Consider the following 18,957-nt stretch of genomic DNA (forward strand, 5'->3'; position numbering starts at 1 on the left):
TGAAGTCAACTAGCTGCAGAAATAATTTGTGAAGCTTATACAAGTATGAAATTGGAATTATAAAGATCAGAGATTTTCAATAAAGCTAGTTTAAGGAGTTATGCACTGCTTAAAGTGTATAAGCATAAATGATGAATTAAACTCTGCCCACAAATACAGTCCTTATACAAGAGGCTCAAGTTTAAAGGCTAATGTCTTGTCTATTTACATTTATTTATAATTTGTATAGACATTGACTCAGAGTATAATTCTGCCATGTTTAAATCTATGCTTGTGCACTTTGGTATATTCTCTAACATGGTCTGTCTTGGGAAGTTTAAAATCAGAAAGGTCTTCTTGTAAATTTTAGTTATATTTTTTAATATACAATATGACAGGTGTTCTCTCCAAAAAAATGCAATCCAAATGGCTGGACTCCGTCTTCCTTTTTTCTTTGAAAGAGCTGATCTTTATATAAATATCCTCTGATGTTTTTGAAAGCTAAGGGGATGAACATACAACAGAGCACTCACAAGGTAATTTTGAAAGCCTATACAGCATTAGGATGCAAAATAATGCCTTGACACACAATTTATGTAGATAAATGTACAAGGGAGAAGCAGTGTCCTGACTGAATAACCTGCTTTAGTCTCACTTCTCTCACACTTCCAAATTACAGAAGGAAGCCAAGTCTCTAACACCACGCAAAAGCTGTGAACACTTGGGTACTCCAGTTGCCACAGGTCGCTGGCTATCACTGTTCTGATGTGACATTAGGCTGAATTAAGATCTGAGCAACACAGTCCCAAGAGAAAACTTGTGTTTTCATTAAACAGTCTCACCTTCCTCTCAATGAGTTGGAATATAAATATACCTCACAGCCCTTCCCAGCCATTAATTAATTATGACCCATGCTTTTTGCACAAGCAGAACTGAAGGTATGAAGAAAAGGTACCTCATGCAAAATAATGCAGAGCATCCTACTCTGAATCTCTGCTAAAACTATCCTGACACAGATATAAGGCTATATACTTAAGAGACTTAAGACAAGAAAAACCTGAAAAGAACTGTTAAGTTCATAAGGGAAAAGAAAGAGAGAAATGGTACAGGTTGCGTAAGTTAAAATATCTTTTTTTTTTTTTTGCAGTGATGCAAAACAAATTCTAAGGTTACATTTAAAGAGGGGAAAAAAAACCCCACAATTTTCTTGAAAAAAATATTTAACCCTGAAGCGAAAATCCACATCATCAATGAATTCAGCAGCTTTGAAGAATAATAAAATATACAATTCTGCAGGACTTAGGTACACATCCTTAAATTGGATGAGAAGTAACGGTAAAATTATGAATACTTCTAAAAGAGTCTTTAACTCTTCATTGTACAAGGAGACAGGAATTAGAAAAAAAAATACTCTGCATAAGGAAAAAGCATTTTCTTCATTAAAGGAGGAGCCTTTATCATCTCTGAAATCAGTGTTACCAAACAGGAGCTGAAGGACAAGACGATAAAAAAAATACCAAGTCTGAAACTACAATTTAACTTTTTTTGTATATATATATATATATATATATTGTTAGCATATAAGCTTAATCCTATACATTTGTATAAAATTTCTTACAAATTCCAACTATTTTTTTCATCAGTATAACACCTAATGCAACTTTATAAAAATATTGGGGCTTACACACAATTTCTGTCAACACAGTAATGACAAACCATAACAACGAAATCCAAAAATGTAAGACACTTTCTATTCTTTTAAGGTGTGCCACAAAAAAACCTTCTCTCAATTATATCATTTCAAGATAATTGTATGAAAAACAAATGGAAATCCCTTAAGAGCAACAGACACACAATTCAGTCTTATAATTGCACTTGTTGATTATAACTGTTAGCAAGGCTGCTCACACAAACTAGACTGTATAAAACATGCCCAGAGATACAAAGTACTCTGAGAAGACTATGAAGTATATACTTTATATATATTTTATATATATATTTATATACAAAAATTCTAATTTATATAAAAATAGTAACTATTAGAATTTATATAAATTATCTCTTTACATATTAAATATATTTTATATATTTATATATATATTTTCAAATTTTTCATTTTTAATTCCTTAAACTATTTAGAAGTATTTGAGCAGTGAGGACACAAAGCACAGAACAAATAATCTGTTGAAAAGCACCACATAGTTGAGTCAGACTCTACTTCATATGAGAAGTTTTTCAAAGGTCAGGTCTTTTCCTCTCAAATATTCAGAGAGCCCCAGACCTAAGAAATTTAAAAGTATTCTCTTTATAAAGAAGGCAAACCAAAACAAACATGTAACAAAAACTAACATCAACTTTCAGGGTTCATAACAAAGGTGAGGGGGAATCCCATACTTCCAGGAAGTATCTGGTAAGTCTTCAGAGGTGTGCTATCTTAATATTGTCATACAGCCTAAATGCCCCAAGAGCATGAAAGAGTTTGAAATAAAGGAATTCAGCATTGTTCAGAGAAAGAAATCCAGCAGGTGTCTTCATAGTTAAGTAGAAGACAGGAATTTGGAAAAAAAAACCAAAAAAAAAACCAACCAAAAAACAAAACACCAAAAAACCACACAACAGAAAACAAAAAAAAAAAACAACCCAACAATCTGTCAGCCATGGGGAAGCTGTGAAAGTGGAAATAATAACTCTGACAGAGAAGCCCTGCTCTCAGGGCTGCAAAGATGTTACTCTGAAAGTCTGCATGTTGTAAAAAGCAAAAAAACACTGAAGAGAACTAAGCCTAAAAACTCAAGCAGAGGAACAAAGTCTTTCTTAAGACTGGTAGCAGTAATTTTTTCCCCAGTGTAATGCTAAACCATGCCAACATACTACTCCACTCAAAATAAATATAGTCTTTATATTACATACCACAATGTGTGCAGAAATACTCTTTAAAACACAAGGTGCCAAATCAACACAGAATTAGTGTAGCACATTATAGCGTCACTGCATGAGGGGAACACTTCAGAGCAATCAGACTTCCCTCCATTTAGCACAGAAGCAGCCTAGCAGTTATTACATCGGCCTTAGAACAAAACAAACCTATTTTCCTATGGATTTTTGTACAATGCCTTATATCACTCTTTTGTCTACTACTACTATATGTCTTTCCTGTAATACTTCTAGTTCTCTTAAATCCCAAGATCATGAATCCCCATCCTTCATACTACTACCTTAGTACAGGAAGAGAGGAGACAAAGAATTAAAAGGGGAGAAATGCAAAAGGTTCAGTAAGCAGGAACACTAGATTCTTCTGTCTGTGTGAATAACAATATGCCAACAGTTGGTGCAACCTACCCAGACAGCTTTAAGAACCTATGTGCTCTTACATACTGGAAAGAAAGGAACTTTCCCTCACTGACAAGACGAAAGGAAAAAACTTCTCCACTACACAGAGGTTCTCAATTATTCACAAAACTTTGCAAACCTAGTAATTTGAACTAAATTAATCAGTTTGGCTTGAGTCACTTGAGTTCTTCTTAGCAACAGACCAGGAAAAGGAAGCCATTAGGTAAATCAAAGCTGTGGCCCAAACAGTTAAAATATATTGAAATGTAACAAAACCAAACATTTAAGGTTAGGTCAGGAAAATACTTGGTTAATCTTAGTCTACTCAGATAAGTACGGTATCTGCTAGTACAAGGATAAAAAGTCTGGAAAGCTCTGCAAAGAAAATAAAGTTGTTCTGCATGAGAGAAAAAGCATGTCTAGCCTAATGTGAGAACGTTTTAGGTATTTCCAAATACCAAGAAATATATTGAAAGATAAACCATCAGTTTATATACAATTACTACTCATGTCCAAAGGGTCATGGGAACACTGCTCATTCCCTAAACTGGACCTAAAAGCCCTTGATACCTTCATGTACATTTCATAGGTGACATGACACATCAAAATGAGCAAGTAGGAGAGCAAAACTATAGGGATTAGAACACAATGATTAATAAAAAAAATCTACAATTAAATGAAAGAAAGATGCTAAATGTTTCATCAGCAAATGAAAGCTTCTGTTCTCTGAAAACTATCCACCAGGAAAATTTGAGAAAACATACAATAAGATAAGGAAGTTAAACAAATCGAAATAAAAGGGTCTTGTGACACTCACAAAATGTGCAGTCTGTCAGTAGGTTGCCTGTACATAAGGAAATGACTGATTACTTTACAGCTGTTAACGGGCAATTTGATATATTTAAATCTCAGCATACAAGAACAAAGTGTCCTTACTACTATGGTGAAGGACAGCTGTAAAGGCTAAGCTTAAGTACAAACTGAATTTTCTTTTTCTGCAATTGAGAGGACTTTGTGACCCAGGTAAAAGGAAAAGAAAGGAAAAGCTTCAGTTCACTACCACATTTCCCAGCTTTTTACTTTAGCAAAACTATACACTTAACACAAGTAATAAATCATTAAACAAAAGAAAGGGAATTAAAAAAAGTCTAAATTGTAAGTCATCTTAAGACAACATTATTATGAATATGAGCTGCAAAAAATCAACTCAACCATCATTTACCGTGTTTCTGATTGGGATTTTCTTCGGTTCTGGTGGCACATCCTGAGGAACAAATTTCACTGGTTCCTTAATCTGCCTCCTTGATCTTTTGGTCCCATCTGGTAAGGTTTCCATGGCGATATCTGCCTCCATGTCACTGCTACCTGCCTGGTCACACTCTGAGCACTGCCTGAAAAGTGGAAGATTTCCTATTTAAAACTGCAGCCATAAAAGCAGAAAAAGAAACATATTGAAGTGTTTTGGCTTAAAATAAATTCAAAAGTTAAGAATCCCAATGGACACCTAAAGACATCGCTCAAATATATTCATTACTGTAACTGCTGCTGTTGCAATTTAATCTTGACCATTACACACTCCTGAATTCATTCTGATGAGCGCACTCTAGTGCTAGTGATTTAGAAGATATGTCTGTTACAAAAACCAGTTTTATTATATATTTTCTAAGGGAGTAGGGTTTAAATCTGAAAAAAAAAAAAGACACAAAGATACAGAAGCTGGAGACACCTATTAAGCAAACTTTGAACACTGAATTGAAGAAAAGGCCTACCGAGTTTCTGAAAAAGTACAAAAGCACAATCAGAACTTCAAAAGTGAACAGATACTAAGAACAAGCTCCATGACAGAATTACCAAGATGGAATTCATCAAGTTTTGTCCTTATTTGCAGGGAAAAAAAAAAACATCTTATGCAAAGTCATAAATGTGAATGTTAAATAAAAATGCATATGGTAACTAAAATATGTTAATGAAAACTTTAAAAATTATATCCACTGAGAACTGCCAATTTTTTAATTCCTTCTCACATTACATTTCCAATTCAAGAAAGTATGAAATCAACATTGTGTTCTGCTATTTACTGCATTAACAGGGATACACATACTAAAATAACACAATATGAACTCCATCAACTTTCTATGTTTTCTAATTCTTTCAAAGTAATACAAGCAGTATAATCTCAGATCTGTCCTGACTGTACCAGAAGACAACAGCAGTCATTATGGTCACCTAGACGAAGAGCAGTAGCTACCAAGCAAAAATAGAGGATATGGGACCAATCTAATCTTTGATTGGGCAAATTACCAGTGTAACCACGGTTAAGTCAACACTTTTCCCACTCGGTTTTTCCATATGCAAAATTAAGGTAATTGTGGCTACATTATAATGTCATGAAGATTAACCACTTCTTATCTCTAAAGCACTTGAGACCACAGGACATAGGACACATGCTAGGGCTAACAGTATTTGCTGGTCCAGAAAAACAGAAGTACTTTGCACAAAACAGTGTCTCCCCTCCCTCATGTAAGTATGGAGACTTTAGTAGTAGTCAAAACACAAGGAAGCCAGATCATGCAGTTTTTTGTACTCTGCAGTCTCTGGCCAGCATACAAGTGTGTAATACTCTATTCTTCCTCCTCTTTACAAATCTCTGTTTGCTGTGGCTGCAGTACCTGTTAACATTTCTAGGCCTCTTCAGGACACCAGCATGGAAAATCAATAGAAAAATACAAGATATAATCACTGTTACAAAATGCTATTTCTTATGTTTACATAAATTTGTGTGCATCTACACACACAAAGTAACTTCATTTGCATATATACAAAGCACTTCAATAAATAAACAAAAGTACACAGACCAAACTACTATTATTGTAAAATTTTATGGAGAAAGGTTCTTCAATGATGTGGCAGGAGAGAGAAGCTTTAGATTAAATAATTCATGTTCTTTAGCTCTATGCTATTTAAAAGGGAAATACATTGTTTTTCTGCTACCTAAGTTCAGACAGTTGTACAGAAAATTATTATGCAGACACGTAAAGTACCTGAGTTTCATTAAGACCCTACTTAAACATAAATAATGTATTTTAACTTTGATGTTAGTGAAGATGACAGAAACATCTCTGCCAACAGATGAGGTACTGCAAGCAAGTTCCTGAAATTTCATTGTTATGACCGAGCTTGTTCTGAAACAGGTGGTGCAAGTGTCTCAGCAATCCAAATTAGAAAAAAGCTAGAGCTACAACAAGAGAGCTGCAAAAATCATAGTACGGGGGAGGGGAGGGCAGGTTATGAATCACAGAACAAAACTTCACATATACACTGAAGGTGAAGGAAAAAAAGCTAAGTTATAAACATGAACTTACAAGCAACCTCTTGATTTATTGGAATAGCCTCTACTATTACAGGCAACCACATCTTATCAACCCTATTACAAAGCAGTCAAGCTTCAACTATAAAGTGCTTTGGCTGTTAGCTCCCATAGGGCCCACAGAAAAGCTATTACAGACACACACGCCTCTGACTTGGAAACAATCTCCTAACTTTCAGCTCCTATTATGGTTTATTTCAACATGGTTCTTGATTTTAAAGAACTCTCTTCCCATTCCGCTGTTTAATCCTAATATATTCATAGAAAGCAGTCACATGACTCCCCTTCCTTTTGGCTATGCTAAAGTCATGCTCATTTAATTTCACCTCTTCAAGGACAGTAAGTGAATAGAGAACCTATGACAACAGGTCACCTTTCCAACTACTCCAACAGTCTTCTACTGCCTCTAAATTAGCAAGTATGGCCATTCAGCACATGCAAAATAACAGAAGAAACGGTGCCAAAGATTCAACTTCTGTACAAAGGTTTTGTTTTGCTTTTAGTCTGGATTTGACTAATCTATATTTAGAGAAAACCAGCTATAGGCAATGATATGCCTACTGCTAAAATGTGCCTATTACTAAAAATTACTGGAAATGCTTGATCCATCAAGAAATCTCAGTCATTATTTGAAACCTTTTAATCATACAGAAAGTCTTTGATAAAGCACCAACTACCTACAGAAGAAAAGCAGTTGCACGCACAGTTTTGTTGTGTTTTCAATCTGACTTGATACAAGAATCAATGGTACCAGATACCTTCCCATCTCACAAAACAAATGGATGTTTTCAACTCACTAGGAAATGACAAGAATAGCAAGTGACAAGGAACATACATTATCGATTTTCAAAAATTATTAATGGTCCAGGCTAACACTGAAACTGTTTTTTTGTAACAGCACAATGCAAATGTTTCTGTGCTGCCTGGCGGTGGATAAATTCTTGAGCACAGGCAGCTTCAAAATACGTGTGAACCTACAATGGCACTTTAGAAAGCACTCAAGGACCAAATTGTTCTTTCTGTATATAAAAAGCTCTAGAAACTAACAGAATGATGCCTGGAATTTTACAGTGTGAAAATGTGAGTATCTACAACCCTGAGAAAACAAGGATGGAGGGACAGTTTGGAGATGGGGTGCTTTTTAGTAGGGTGGCAACAAAAAACGTAGAAAGAAAACCCTGTTACTTCCCCCAAAATTTAGTTAAAACAGTAGCATTATGATGTTTCCTTATCCTATAGGTTTACACACAAAAAAAAAAGAAATCTAAATGCACTTTAACTGATGGGCCTGGCACATGGAAATTTGTGAAATGATAATGAGAAAAGCTGAGGAAACACTGAACACAATTCCTTTATAAATGAAAGGTCACCAATTTGAAAAACTCACAAACAGGGCTCAAAGCCAACAACATACTGGTAAACGTAACACAAATCTGTTTTCATTTTTGAAATTTTAATGACAAAGCAAATAACATCTTTGCTGTATGAAAAAAACAGATAAAATCATATGAAAATATTTTATTGAAAAGGTAACACTACAAAAATTAGGAAAAATTGAGCTTTTACTCCAATATCACTTTATAGACGAATTAGACTGCCTTAGCTGTGTTATGCTACATAGTTTCAGAACGCCTTATGTGATGAAAATACAAAGGACGCAGTCTGAACAAGAAAGTCATTCTTATAATCACAACTGGGCATTAGGCTGGAAGAAGATTTAGAAGAAACCAGCACCTTGTGCATGCTGCTTACTGTGAAAGGAGCCAATTTAAGTCTTCTGTGCTAAGTGAACACCACTACAGTGCTTCCAGAAAACAGTTCTGCCCTCAGTATATAAAAACGAAAACTGTATTAGAGTTTGAGTTGGTTTTAATTAGGAGGCAACAGATCTCAGACAACCTCTGTGATAAATCACTTCTTGCACTGTTTACAAAGAAATAAAGCACTGTGAACTTCAGAAACATGGATTATAGTTTTCAGACGACATCTATGATCTAGAATTTGCATAAATCAGACATGTTGAATGACGTACTGGAAGTGGAAAAAGGAAGACTGCTCTTATTCTGGAGATAAAAGACAGTGTATATGAACCAAAAATGGTTCATCTAAGAGCTTCAAAGAGCATTTTTCAGACAGTCAAGGTACGGAAAATTTGCTGTTTGCAACAACCTAATTAAGACAAGTGACAAACACATAAGAAGTGATGTTATACACAACATTATACTGCACTCACACGTGTATAAAAATTAAGAACTTTGTATCATCATTCAATGAATTAGGATGCAAAAGCAATCAAGATGTGCTAGATCAATACTGAATGAACAGGGTCAGGAATATGAATGAATGTCCAGATACTGACATATATCTTGTGTTCATGGGTCTACTGGTCATGAACTCCACAGCTCACTCTGTACTGCGGACAATACCCCCTACCGCAAAGTTACCACTAAAATAACCTAGCCTTCCAGAACAAAATTAAAACCCACCGAGCCTGATTTGATCACTAATCCTTGTTTGGTTCATCTCCATCTCCAGCATTTTTTATGTTACTTGCAATCATCACTGTTTTTCACCAATCTCATTTCAACAGAGCTAGTCTGTGTTGTATTTTCTTACTGAAAATGTTGATACTTTATAACCAGACTTTGATTCATTGTATTGTCTGGCAACACTTGTGCATTTTTATATATCAGTTCAGATCATTCTCTACCAGGAAAGTATACAGTTCCCAGTCCATCCAGAATAGGCAGGAGTGTAAGAATACACAGCTGTCAGAGAGAATAACAAGACTTAATTTTATGATAATGTGAATCAAAGTAATATTCTAGTGTTTAATCAACAGGTTTTCTAAGAAATGAAAAATTTCCAAATTTTTAAATAGAAGTATGCCACACCATTTTATTTTATGATTAGAGTTGCTGGTCTACTTTGAAGGCACCACATCAAAACAGACAGAAATTAATGCTTTCATGTTTTATTATGCAAAATAGTTGTTATGCTCTTCCTCTCAAAATAAATCCATCTGAAATGAGGGCAGGCTTTGAACTTGGTATGTTACAAAAAATTTCTTTCTAAAATATTCCATATGTATAAATGTTACCTTGGAGAAAACTGTCAGGTCCCTGAACAGGGAAAATTCTTGGTATTAAATGCCTGAAACCCATTTCTAATAAGCTGTGAGACACTGGTGCTCACTAGGTCTAAACTCCTACTAGGGTTTCATGAAGACTAAAATCATTACCTCCTTTGCATGTTCAGAAACATTCAGATAACTAATTACAATTTGTGCTTTAACAAATTAGGTTTTAATTATAAAAAAGATATATTTTCTTTTCCCCTTTACCATTACATGTAATAGTGGATTTAGTTAAACAATTTCAAAATCCTTTTCTGTATACCGTAAAGTACATTTCTATTAAATGCCGAGTATGAAATGGACAAAAAGAGTAAATAACCAATAAGGTTATGTGGCATCACACATATAAACTGCATCATTTGACATGGTCAAACACAGTATAAAATATGAAGCCTATGAAATAAACTCATGCTACCTAATGTTTAACTAAACTACCTTATGTTGAAATAAATATGTATTGATCAAGTATATGACTCTAACCATCAAAATTTTTGCAAAGGTTCAAGTTAGCAACTGTGAGTAAATGATTATCAGTGATAATAAAATAGAAAGTAAAAATTAACAAACATTTATTTTTAACTGCTTCCTGCATACTATTTTAAAAGACAACTAAAGGCAAAACTTTTAACCACTGTATTCAAAGTCTTTCAACCTGCCTAACATTTCAAGGAATTTCCCACTATACCCATTTTCACACTTCATCTTTTTTGCATAAGTTCACATTATATCCTATACAAATATCTGAAAAGTACACAGGCACCATATAAAAAAAAAAAACTGCACTTTTCTTCACAGGTTAATCAAAAGATTAAAATTGTATTCAAAACAGCGGGGGGGGACGGGGGGGACGACCTGCTGAAATCAAACTCGGATTAAGGGACCATTCTATATGCTCTCTACTGATCCTGAAAAGAATGTATAAAGGCATGCTCAATGATGAAAAGAATGCAATCAATACAGCTCAATTTGACTGCTATAATCTCACATTTCAGCATATGCTTCAGCTAATTAAAAGTAAAAGTCAAGTTTGTGATCTGAGGTATAACTGAAGCATGAAATTCGTAACAAAGATAAGTTACAGCTTTGAAATGAAAGAGTTTTACTACCTAACCTGACCTATTCTGGCTTTAACACCTACTGAGAATTGTAGTCTTAACATCTTTTGGACTGATAGCTTTTTGTGAACCTTTTCAACTTGGTTAAAAGGCAGAACAAAAAAAAAAAAATGGAAAAAGGAAAAAAAAAAAAAAAATCAAGAACCTCCTGGCAAACTCAGAAGCTCCTAAAAAAGGGTTTAAAAAAATGTCTCCATGTCACAAATTTAACCAAAGAGCTCAGAATTCCCTTTAAATAATGAAAAGTCCAAAATCACAGACCGCACTAAGTCATTAAAGGAAAATTAAATTCAGAAAAGTATTAGTGATGGTGATCTCTATTGAGATTTCCTTTATAATTTAAAATTTATTTGGGTAAATCCAGCTTTTGTTATGTTAAAATATAATAAAATGACAGACCTCCCGTTTCATGTACCTGCCATCTTGCCCTGCTCACAATCAGTAAAACTACACAGAAAGATGACTTAAGTAAATGTTTTATGGAAGTTTAGAATAAAATAAATTAAAAAAAACTTACAAAGAAAAATATAGAAGTTTTCCTGATAAAAAAAGGTTTTACTACATTTTAGAATTAATTCTTATACCATTCTGATTTGTTACATTAATGTTCAGACAAGATGATGGTGATTCCTAGAGATGCTGTACACGAACTTCTTGCCAAACAAAAATTGTTTCTAAATAACTGCTTTCAGAGCAGTTTAGAAACATAAAGAATGATAACACAATACAGCAACACACTAGTTTCATTGTAGTTTGGAAATCAGCACCTCTACCGTGTTACCAGTTCTCTATTGTACTACTTAGCTTATGTTCTGCTCCACTGGCACAAAATAAAATTTTTAGTTCACAGAAATGTAACTGCAGCAAGGACAGTTATACATACGCTACTGACATTGCAGATTTGAGTCATAAGACAGAAGTAAACCCAGTTGATTCCCCATATTGTAATAAACTGATCTACTACTTACAAGTGGTATTTTTTACGGGTATTATCTCAAAGATCTGAATAGAGAATTGCGTATCTGCATCCTAAGATAAACGGAAGACCAAGTCTTTTATTTCCTGAAAGCAGCCTATAGTTTTCTACCATTACTATATAGCAGCATTAATAATCACAAATGAATTCAAAACCTAAGAAAATTAAAGCTAAAATCTGTTTCTCCAGTGGCTAGTAATGAGAAAAATCTTTACAACTTTTATTTTTTTTACCTTGAAATATGACTGCTGATAACCTCAAAATAAAATGACTCAGTTCAAACTGCATTATAGCAATGTCTATATATACAAATAGATTTGCAAATAGGAACTGCAAATATATTCACATTTATGTCCTACTTTAAGTACAGAGATAACAAAACTATCATCAACTGCATTCTTACCAGTAACTGTTCTTGGTCTTCCTTGGCATTCTTGTAAGAGGTGGATCCAGGCAACCAAGATGATAATGGAGTTTACAAGTATCACACAGCAGCAGTAGGTGTTGATCGTGATTCTTCTTGCAAATTCCACAACTTTTAATGTAGGCAGCAGAAAAGCATAATAATTACATTTGATATCATAAAGTATAAACGATACATCCCAGCACATTCCCCAGTTTCAATACAAACGTGGCAACTTCAATGCACCAATTAAGCGCATAATTACTTTTTAAGAAGCTTCTACCTATGTACAGGAAAGCATAAAAAGCACCTAATATAGTTAACTTATCAAGAAAATGACTTTCAATCTGATTTTTTGCAAGCACCCTGAAATAGGCCTGCGCTGCTATTATGCTGGGCAATGCATCAACTCATGAGAAATAACATTTCCTTTTTATTATCATCATTATTATTATTTTACTGGCTTTGAAATTTTAGTTATTTCCAAAAGATCAGGTGTTCATTGATTCCATTATAAAACGGGAGGAACTAAATGACTGGATTTGAACAAAACAGAACTAGTAAAGCATGACTCCTATAATTTGTTTATGTATACAACTAAATTGCCAAATCCTCAGCCCATTGCCGTGTTCTCAGGATTTCCATCTCTCACAGCACTAGAACTAATTTTTCCTCAGGTAAACCCATTTTCTTTATTTAGCCTGCTAGCTGGGCAAGATACTGCCCACTGTATCTGTGGGTGAAGGTCTGACTGCTGCCCTCTTGATAAGCAACAGACTATGACACTTCTCAACTGGTGGCAAAAGAAGATCCAAGATGACATGTATCCTTTGCACAGTCATGCTCTGGGATCCTAGCATATGTTCCACTGTCAGACTTACTTAAAACGCAGTCAGTAGCTTCACAACTTATAGGAGAGGAGAAAAGGGGGAACAATAATAGAATAAGTGAATACATTTTCGTGGGAAATACTAGAAATACAAGTAGGGAAATTTAAACCATAAGATATCTCAGAGTACGTCACAACCCATGAGTAAAAAGTAAAACTACTAATATGACAGGTGTTTTATGCACCCAGCGACTGTGACTAAATCTCAAGAGCACTGTCTGCAAAATCAACACAGATGATTGCATTCAAAAGACAAGATGACCAATTACAAGTTTTCACATCAACAGAAACAAAGGACCCAGCTGTAAAGTTCCTTTGTCCTTAAAGTGCTGCTGTCATATTAGACAAAAAAAAAAAAATGCAGACCTTACTGCTGCGTGCTAAGGTGAAGATCTGACTACTCTTCAACTTAGCCTTCAGAAATAAGTAGAACATATAGACCACTGATGCATTCTGTTAATATAAACCGCAGCAAACAATTTTCTCAGCACTTTTGTGAAACTATGACTGACTAGATATTGTACCTATTCTGTCAAGACTTTGTTACTTGCCTATAAAGTACGGCTGGAAGTGCAGATGACTTTTGTGTTCCTCCTTCCTTTTTACTTGGTTTCCTTTCCTTAGGAGCACGTAAAATTGCCGGTATGTTCAGTTTCTGTTGGATTTGAACAAATGCAGTACGCATGAGTCCTGAGACTTTTAAAAGAATACAATCTCAGTTCACAAAGAATAAGAATCAAATTATGAGTAGGAAATTGCTTAGCTAGCTGTTTTACAGACAAGAGGAACTACAGATGTTTACCTCAATATGATTTTGAAATATAAAGTAATATACTTATTTTCGCAATTCAATAAATAAAACCGACACTGAAATACTAGCTTTTAAATTTTTAATTCAAGATTCAAATAGACTGATGGACAAGGATGCATTTTACTGGGAAGCTGAAACAAACAAAGGCAAATTCATGAAATGACAGAAGAATACTGAGGCAGTTTATTTTCCCCAACATCCTTGCTACCCTGGTGCTCGATAGGTTAATGAGAAAAATTATCTTATTGGACCAAGCCCTCCACAAAGCAGACGAGATTCTCTTTGGGCTTCTACTAATCTGCAGTATACTAGCTTCTCAGACAGCAACCATCTATCAAAGTCATTTCTCAGCAGCCCCGTGGGTCTGCATCTGTTCAACCAACTGGAAAAAAAATGTCATGCAAGCTGTGTAAATGAATCCTATTCAACTTTTTTTTTTTTTAATTTAGTAACATTTGCAGCAGGATATATTTCTGAATACTTTCTCAAAGCCATCTTAAAAAGGAGGGAAAAAATAATCTTGACTCAAGAGATATGTTATGTGAGAATCCTTCTTCACAAGTAGAAAAGCCAGGAGTGTGAACAGAACTAGAATAAGCTAGCATACCTTATGACTGCATAAAGAAAGGGTAAGCTTCATTTTCTCAAGAGCAGCACAAATTAGGCAGTACCAAAGGGCATGACAAAACTGTGACCTAATTATATACCTGCATTTCCACAATGAAAAGCTTCTTCAATCTTCCTTAAAATCATAATTGGAAATAATTTTAATATCTGATATCTAAGATGTCCACTTAATAATTTTGAAATAAAACATACCAAAATACTGCAAGAATCTATATTTTTTTCCCCACATCAATGAGAACAAAGATAACTGCTGACAACAGGAAGTAATCCACATTGTCCCCTGGATATTTATAGTCATCATAAAAATATTCTGCTCTATTCATGTAAAAACCACCATACACACACTAAAGTTTTAAAGATTTGTATCTTATAAAAGCCATTAAAAGTTATTATATCATTTGAAGCCTACAATAACTAAAGACAATGTATAAACAAAAATGGTAGGATTAACTGATGCTTCACATCAAGGTTCATCACAAATGACAGATCAATCCGTTATACCAAATGAAAGAATTCTGCAAACAAGATCGCTTTTACAACAACAAAATTAAGCTACAGGTCCCCAGTAGGTGGTTTGCAGAAGTCCAGATATTTCAATTGGGATACATCATCCCCAAAGTAAAGCCTGATCAAATCAATTTACTTGGCCATAGATGTGACAGACAGAAACAAAAAGAGCTATTCTTAGAAAACCAGGTCTGTGTATGAACTATAAAGAGGGATGGAAAAAAAAAATCCCAAACACCAACCTGTCCAACAATTCTACCCAGCAGAGCCCAAATGCCTTGCCCTTCATTTCGCAGTTTTCCATTCATATTTTGTAGCTCTTCCAAGGACTCACACAGCTGAAAAATTAAAGGAAAAAATATCAACAGAAATGAAATACCATTAGGAGTTATTTAATAAAATTTATTCAACCTCTTACCTATCTAGGGTGCATTACTTTATTGTGGGATTAAAAAAACAATGGAACTCATTTCAGCATAGCTGAATCCAGCGCAATCTTTCAGCGATTTGAAAGAACTAAGATGAAAACCTGGACAGCCACCTGTTTTGTAAAGATCTGGAGCATTTCAGCATGAAAATTAGGTTTCATAAAGTCGATTAGAAAGCAAACCTAAAATACAGCAACATCTTGTATGTGTTGCCCATATAACTTGAGCAGCAAGATTGTAACGAGCAACCGTATAACTGAATTCCAGCTCTCTCTATATATACATACCAAGGAACACTGACTCTCACAGAAAGAGATATAATTCATAGAAGGGTTCAAGCAGAACCTTTTTTTACTTCTGGAAGCAACTTTTAGTTACCACCTAGCATATACAACCTGTTAAGTTAGCTAAAAGCCTCATGCATGATCTCCTTCCCCTCTATCATCTTTGGGCAGTTCACAAGGACCTGCTGCTTCATCTCAGTGTATTCTCACTTAAAACACACACTCAACAGTTTAACAATTAACAGAAATACTATTTTCTGTCATCACTAACCATCACTCAGTAGGTTGCTGAATTGAGCAAGAACAGCAGCATATCATCTGTCAGATACAGTGTTTCTATGTTCTATTTCAAAATATTCAAAGATTAAAATAAACAGATAATCATTTAGTAAAAATTCAATGAAAACACAAAATGCCTTTTTAACGATTATGACGAGTTAATAAAAAAATATATTAGCAACATTTTGGGGGAGCAATGCCTATACTTAAGCAAAACACGCAGAGGACATGATGGTTGTGTGAATTATTTCAGCCTGCAAAAATATCCAAGTCATTAAATATAGCATAAGTTGGAGTTGACGTAAATAAATAAACAGCACTCTTGACAATCCAGGATTCCCACTTATCAAATAGGATTCCAAGCAGAGAACTAAGCAGGTTCAAAAATAACCTATAACTACACACAAGCAAAACAAATCAATCTCTGTTGTCTCAAAAGTCTCAAATGAAATGCATACAAAGAATGAAAACAAGAAGTGCCTTAAGATACAGTTCACTCATGAGAAAGATCTGTCTGTCCACGCACAGTTTATTACTGCAGCTCTCAGTGGGGTCAGTTAAAAGAACTTGTACCCAGCCAACATGTGACACTTTAGAAATTGATTCTACTTGTATAGGAGGTAAGGACCACAGAATATTTTTACAAGAAGATTATATTTTAAATTACTACTTTCAAAGAAAGCATAGTTTGTATCTTTCTTTCTAAAGTCACTTTGTCTGGAAAGCAAAATGCCGAAGTTAACAACAGCAATATTAAAACAGTATAATGGTTTATAATCCCTTTTTCTTCACCTTATTATACTCCACATGAAGCTTTTCTTGCTCATTTTCTAATTTATCCTTGATATTCTTCTGTTCAGCCATATTCTCCTGGATTTGAATCATGCGCATATTTCTCTCTATTTAAAAGAAAACTGAATTATTTCCTATCCTTAGATATATTTTCAAGTTTTAAGCACTAAAGAAAGTGAAGCAATGAAAAACATGAAACTGTAACAACACAAAAACACAAAACTACAGCCTATAGTTACACAGACTGGGTAGAATGAACAGTCATAACATTTTGCTGCATAGTGTTATTTAAATTATTCCAAAAGGTAACTAAGCTTCCACTCCTTTCTTAGCAAAAACAGTTCAGCCTCCTGTTTACATTTGAAAGATTCTCTTCTTTTCCTAAATGTCTTTTTTAAAAAATAACTTTGTGTAGAGATACTACGCAATAATATACCTAACCTAAAATGGAAGTAATAACTCATATTAACCTATTAATAACAAGGAAATAGAAGGAAAAAAAGCAATGAATTAGTACAGTACAAATACAGCAAAGTGATTATTCTTCAGCGAGGAAAATACAAAATTTTCATTCTTACCAAGGTAGTAATTCACAAAATCAGCAGTGAGAGCTGGTTGTTTATGTTTTCTTCTTCCATCAACACTGGAACTAGTATCTGAAGTATCAACTGGAAAAATGTCTGTGCTAATTCCCATTAATTCGGCTTTGCGCATAAGCTTACGTATGGCTGAAGCACTGCTAGTAAGTGGTCGTGGTAGTTTCTCCCTGGGCACCCAGGCCTGAGGCCTGGTAGTGCGGGCCAGCTCTGCCTTGGCACGGTACTGCTGCAGCCTGGCATTGATGCGCGCCTGCAATAAAGAATTCCATAAATTAAAAACATAAGGGAACAATTCAAAACTGCTTCTGAATTGTAACATTTCGGATCACATCTGCATTTTATTTTCATTTTAAAAGCCACAAAATCTAATCAATGTCATTTTCATTCCAGAACTGTATGTTTCAAGAACCAGCCACTGACAGACATTAGACTTTACTTCAAAATGCATGTACAAATAAAATTATTCTTTCGAGAGGTTTTGGAGCTAGACACAGGTTTCTTGATGAGATTTTCCCACCAATGAAAGTAACACAAATGACTGCTGGCTTTCAGACAATTCCATCTAATAATGATAATTTAATGGGACTGTGAAAACTCGCTACAGGGAAAAGCCTTAGCTGACCTATCAAAACCACATTTAGATACACTTTAAATTGGTATCTATGTGAGCAATAAAAGCTGAAGAAGGGCATTTCTGTCCTATTTGACATCCTTTTGTAGGAACTCCTTTCTCAATGCCATATCTCATTATAAATGTTAAACTAGTTGATTATAATGTGCCAAAACCACAGACCAAACAGAAGTGAAGTAGGCAAAAGCAGCTCACAATCTATATTGCTGATGACACCTGTATATTTGTGACCATCTGGGAGATCCACCACAGAAGATCAAGTTGTTACTGACAGCTGGAAAACACTGTCTTGTGGGAACTCTATGCAGTGGCAATTCTGGCAGAAAATGACATCAACATACAAGCCTTCAGAGGCAAAACTCCAGCTGACTATCAGTTAGAAGTTGTTTACTTGCCTGCAGAAAGAAGAAACTAAACTAATCTGACTGCTTGACCATATGGTATGAGATACTCCCGAGACAAACACTAAAAAGTGTGTGTATATACATGCTATGGTTAAGCCACATTTCTGATTACAAACAGAATCGTTGAACATAATACCACAGACAGTTTGACACACGTTACCTTAGTAGGTCTTGAACATTAATGACCAAGAAACACTACAAATGTGGCTTGCAGGCCAGCTCTGACCCCAAGGGTTTTTTTTCTTTGACCCACAACAGCAAGCAACAGACCCACCTACAGCCACCATCTAATTTTATTTGCCACTGGAAGGGACAAGGATGGTTTATAGCTTCCTCAGCTAAGGCACTTCTTTACTCAATACATGCTCAGTTCTGAAATCCTTGCGGTCATTTAAGTTGT

The 18,957-nt window shown here is 34.8% G+C and overlaps 1 protein-coding gene across 2 annotated transcripts in view; it reads right to left on the minus strand.

Annotated features, from left to right (window-relative positions):
* PHF14 (PHD finger protein 14) overlaps nucleotides 1-18,957 on the minus strand; it is a 161,945-nt gene that overhangs the window by 104,001 nt on the left and 38,987 nt on the right. For both annotated transcript variants that reach the window (XM_062605005.1, XM_062605003.1), the window contains exons 9-14: nucleotides 17,502-17,772; nucleotides 16,924-17,030; nucleotides 15,383-15,478; nucleotides 13,755-13,850; nucleotides 12,307-12,446; nucleotides 4,532-4,700 (exon numbers count right to left, since the gene is read on the minus strand). In XM_062605005.1, the coding sequence (XP_062460989.1) occupies nucleotides 4,532-4,700; nucleotides 12,307-12,446; nucleotides 13,755-13,850; nucleotides 15,383-15,478; nucleotides 16,924-17,030; nucleotides 17,502-17,772 (879 nt within the window). The remainder of the gene's footprint in view (nucleotides 1-4,531; nucleotides 4,701-12,306; nucleotides 12,447-13,754; nucleotides 13,851-15,382; nucleotides 15,479-16,923; nucleotides 17,031-17,501; nucleotides 17,773-18,957) is intronic.

The sequence above is a fragment of the Pezoporus occidentalis genome, unplaced genomic scaffold (assembly GCF_034315485.1).
Source record: "Pezoporus occidentalis ecotype Australia unplaced genomic scaffold, CSIRO_AGI_Poc_V1 ctg9, whole genome shotgun sequence".
In the NCBI taxonomy this organism is placed as follows: Eukaryota; Metazoa; Chordata; class Aves; order Psittaciformes; family Psittacidae; genus Pezoporus; species Pezoporus occidentalis.